Raw genomic sequence first — 1645 nt, 5'->3', positions numbered from 1 at the left:
CCTGGAGCCCTGGTCGCCATGGCAGGCCGAGCAGACGAGCACGTTTTTGTTGCTCCTAACATCCCCTTTGCTCTTATGTTTCTTCAAAGAAGTAAAAATGAGATGCAGCGGCAGGAGGGGTTCAAGTCGCCTCACTGTCTTCCTGGTGTCCCCGAGGTCTGGGGGACTCTGTCACCCACAAGACTTGAAATGTACAATAGCGTAGTTCAAGATGAAGAATTGTCATGAGAAAAACACCTAAAACACATCAGGCTGGGGCTGTCTCAGTCCTGGGGAGTCTGATCTGTGGGAGCAGAGCTGGGCAGGCCTGGGCTGCTCGGCGAGCAGAGGATGGGCGCCCGGGGAGGGCGGCAGTCGGCGAGCGGGGGCCAGGCAAGGGGGCCTGAGCGGGGGCCCACAAGGACCCAGGGAGAGTGGTCTGCGAGCAGGGACCGGCTGGCAAGTCCTTCCTGGGTCCGAGGGTCCTTCTGAACTCCCTGGCACGGCGGGCCCTTATCCAGGGTCCCCAGGGAGAAAATCCCGGTCAGGTCAGACTGGATGGTGACGGTCGGGGAGGCAGCCCTGCCCGCCCTGTCCCGCTGCTCCAGATCCGAGTGCAGGCCTGGGAAGCCCTCACCAGGTTCGGTGCTCTAGGAGCGTCTAGACTGAAGGCCCCTCTGGTCCGCGGCCGGGGCAGTACCGGGCTTGGTGCGGTTCCCAGCCCCGGTGAAGCCAGAGGCGAGGAGGGGCCCGTCAGGTCTCCGCGGCGGACGGCTCTGGCTCTGGGCTGTGGCTGTGGCCCTGCCCGCGGCTCCCTCAGCCGTGCGTGTGGGCGTCGCGCTCAGCCTGGCCCTTCCTGGGTGAGCCCGTGACCTCCCTGCTGGCCCGTGGCCTCGGAGCGGGGAGAGACCCACGTGACGCGGCCTCGCGCCGTATGCGCACCACGCCCTCACCTGGCGCCGTGTCCCCGCAGGCGGTAGCGTGGACCTGGAGCGCCAAGCAGAGGGGAAGAAGGAGGCGGAAGCCGACGACGTCGCGAGGAGCGGCCCGCGGCCCATCGTCCCGTACAGCTCCATGTTCTGTTTGAGCCCCACCAACCTGTGAGTCCCTCCCCTGCCCGTGCGTGGGGCTGTCCCATCGTGCTCTCGCCATGACCCCCAGGGACACGGGAGCCAGCAAGGCCTGGGCAGACCCCCTGGCAGGGACCCAGGCTGCACGCCCTGCCGCACGCCCGTCTTCGCCCGTCACTGCAGTCCCTCGAGACACATGCCCTGTTACCCCTGTCACAGAAGAAGACACAGACAGTCTTGGTGGAGCCGGGTCTGGATGCAGCCAGCCGCTCCAGAGCCCGCTCCTCACCTCCCTGCAGTGTTCACTCTTCTCTGCACGCGTGGCCCGTCTGCCCCGTCTCGCACAGAGGCTCCCATTGCACCCATCACCCACACATGCACGCGTGTGTGCAGGGTTTCTGTTCACGTGTCCATCCGCGTGTCCTCTCCCGTGTTTATCCATCACGCGTAGCCGTCCACTCCTCAGTCCAGTGCTTTCGTCAGTCCGGCCAGTGTTCCGTGGCAGACGGCGTTCGGACTCGGGGATGCCCGGGAAGGAGGGAGGCAGGCCGGAGCCCTCTCCTTGCCGAGCTCACGTGCCGGCGGGAGCGAGACAG

The 1645-nt window shown here is 66.0% G+C and overlaps 1 protein-coding gene across 1 annotated transcript in view; it reads left to right on the top strand.

The window, feature by feature from the left end:
- Positions 1 to 1645, top strand: part of LOC105826139 (voltage-dependent N-type calcium channel subunit alpha-1B) — a gene marked incomplete at its 5' end in the record, with an annotated part of 125264 nt that overhangs the window by 52013 nt on the left and 71606 nt on the right. Inside the window, one exon of the mRNA XM_012664068.1 lies at positions 953 to 1079. Coding sequence (XP_012519522.1) covers positions 953 to 1079 — 127 coding nt within the window. The remainder of the gene's footprint in view (positions 1 to 952; positions 1080 to 1645) is intronic.

This window comes from Propithecus coquereli, unplaced genomic scaffold (assembly GCF_000956105.1).
Source record: "Propithecus coquereli isolate 6110/MARCELLA unplaced genomic scaffold, Pcoq_1.0 Scaffold858, whole genome shotgun sequence".
In the NCBI taxonomy this organism is placed as follows: Eukaryota; Metazoa; Chordata; class Mammalia; order Primates; family Indriidae; genus Propithecus; species Propithecus coquereli.
This window is presented reverse-complemented; position numbering and strand designations above follow the sequence as displayed.